This window comes from Pteropus alecto, unplaced genomic scaffold (genome assembly GCF_000325575.1).
Source record: "Pteropus alecto unplaced genomic scaffold, ASM32557v1 scaffold7, whole genome shotgun sequence".
NCBI classification, from domain to species: Eukaryota; Metazoa; Chordata; class Mammalia; order Chiroptera; family Pteropodidae; genus Pteropus; species Pteropus alecto.
Window position 1 is genome coordinate 57,836,718 of NW_006494614.1, and position 1,909 is coordinate 57,838,626.

At 43.8% G+C, this 1,909-nt stretch overlaps 1 protein-coding gene across 3 annotated transcripts in view; it reads right to left on the reverse strand.

The window, feature by feature from the left end:
• The window catches only part of CHORDC1 (cysteine and histidine rich domain containing 1), a 19,425-nt gene extending 19,106 nt beyond the window's left edge, over nt 1-319 (reverse strand). Inside the window, exon 1 of one of the 3 annotated variants that reach the window (XM_006926709.3) lies at nt 53-319. In XM_006926709.3, the coding sequence (XP_006926771.1) occupies nt 53-116 (64 nt within the window). In that variant the 5' untranslated portion in view covers nt 117-319. The remainder of the gene's footprint in view (nt 1-52) is intronic. The other 2 variants (XM_025042601.1, XM_015600512.2) reach the window with 2 other exon arrangements.
• Between the last annotated feature and the right edge of the window lie 1,590 nt (nt 320-1,909).

The following is a 1,909-nucleotide window of genomic DNA, read 5'->3' on the forward strand; positions in this document are numbered from 1 at the left end:
CCCCGGGATGAGGTGCGGCGCGCAGGGCGGGCTGGCGGCGCCTTTCTCTTACCATCGGAGTTGGTCTCGGGATCGAAGCGCTGACCGCAGCCCCGGTTGTAGCACAGCAGGGCCATTTCCTTCCCTGCCGTTAAGAGTCAGACTCCAACCCCGGGAACCGCAGGAGGCTGCGTCTGCAACAACCGGACTGACGGCCCGGGCTGCGGCTTCCGGAAACGGCCGCCGTCGCTTCAGGAACCTTCGCGAATTTTCCGGTCGCGCAGGCGCAGAGGCGATGAGAAGAGGCGGAGGACGAGCAGGAGGCGGGGCGCCGGCGGGGGCCTCTGGGGTCCCGGCGCCGCGGCTCGCGGCCGGGCGCGGAGGGGCATCTTAGGTTCTCGCAGAAGAAAAACCCTAAAGGCAGAACGTGAAGGCGTCCGCGGTGGTGTCGTTCTGTCTCCAGATTTCCTCACGCCTTATTGGCTGTGGGTGTCTGGCGCGGAAGATCCTACCCTCGCGGCCCCACTTCCCAGCATCCCTCTACTTTGGGGACAGCAGTGTCGATATGTTTGTACCCTGGTTGCTTGAGGGTAGTAAGTGCAGAATCGTACAGAGTTTCCGAATCCTCTGCATAGAAGTTGTGCGGTTAGTGAATGATGAGAGGAATGGTGGACGACTCTCCTCGTGTGAGTGTGTCTCCACTGTCTTTATTCGGAAGCACTGAAAAAATGTAAGGCATTAGGAGCAATTTTAATAGCAGTCATTGAGGTCAAGTCACTGTGAAAATGCAAAGCACTTAGAGATCAGAATATGAAAAGTACTGATCAAATACAGTGCTAGAAATGGTCACTACTGCTCTAAGACCTTGGGGTAACCGTTACTATTTCATAATAGCTCCCATTTAATTAGTTTGTCGGTACTTAATTCTCCAATCCTGGAGCCCTTAGGAAGAGTTCGTCAAGTGCATTGTAAAAAGTATAGTTACACACTAACAGGCGCACTCAAACAAATCTAGCGCTAAGTTTCCAAACTTGGGGCATTTGAAATAAACGCAAACGCGTAAACATAAAGCATACAGAACAATCTTAAAAGATCAGTAGTTCGTAAGTAGAAGTACAAAACTATACAGTGTTTCTAGCGATCCCAAGTATTTCTGAGAGATCGGCTCACAGTCTTCCAATCACAGTAAAAGACTTACCATTTTCCCATATTTCCCCCCTTTCTTTATATTTAGAAGTGTTAAGTTTTTATGTAATAATCCCAACATAGACACATACGGTATTGTATCCTCTTATTTAACCTGAGTATTTATTTTGTTTCGTACTCATTATGAATGATGAAGTAGTTATTCTGTTGAATTAAACTGCACTATAACCATTTTCCCTTTAATCTCACCAACTTCATTGTACATAAGCTTCAATAATCAACTTATTGTATGTTGTTTTCTTATTTTAGATTTTCCCTCAGGATAATCATTGAGAAGTGGCAGTACTGGAGTAGATAGCATAAGCCTTTAAAAATAATTTTAAGATTTTAGAGATGTATATTGTCAATTGTTTCCAAAATATGATACCAGTATGCAATTTCACTAGCCATGGACTCAAGGAATAGACCATAGGAATATTAATCTTACACAGAAGTGGAGAGATGGAGAAGCTTAGAAAGTTTTTATTTGTGGCTAAATCCATTGTCTGAGTATACTAGCATCGCTGCAACATTACTAGGACTATAGGCAAATGGTTGTAATGTTTATTGTCAGTTTTTTTTCAACTATAGCTTTTTAAAATCAGAAACTAATAAATGCTTATAGTAGATAGTTTGAAAATGCAGAAATATATTAAGATCAAAATCCACAATGATTCCACCACCCACCATTAAGTACTGAAACACTAAAATAACTCCTTGATAAATTAATTTCCAGTTCTTTTTC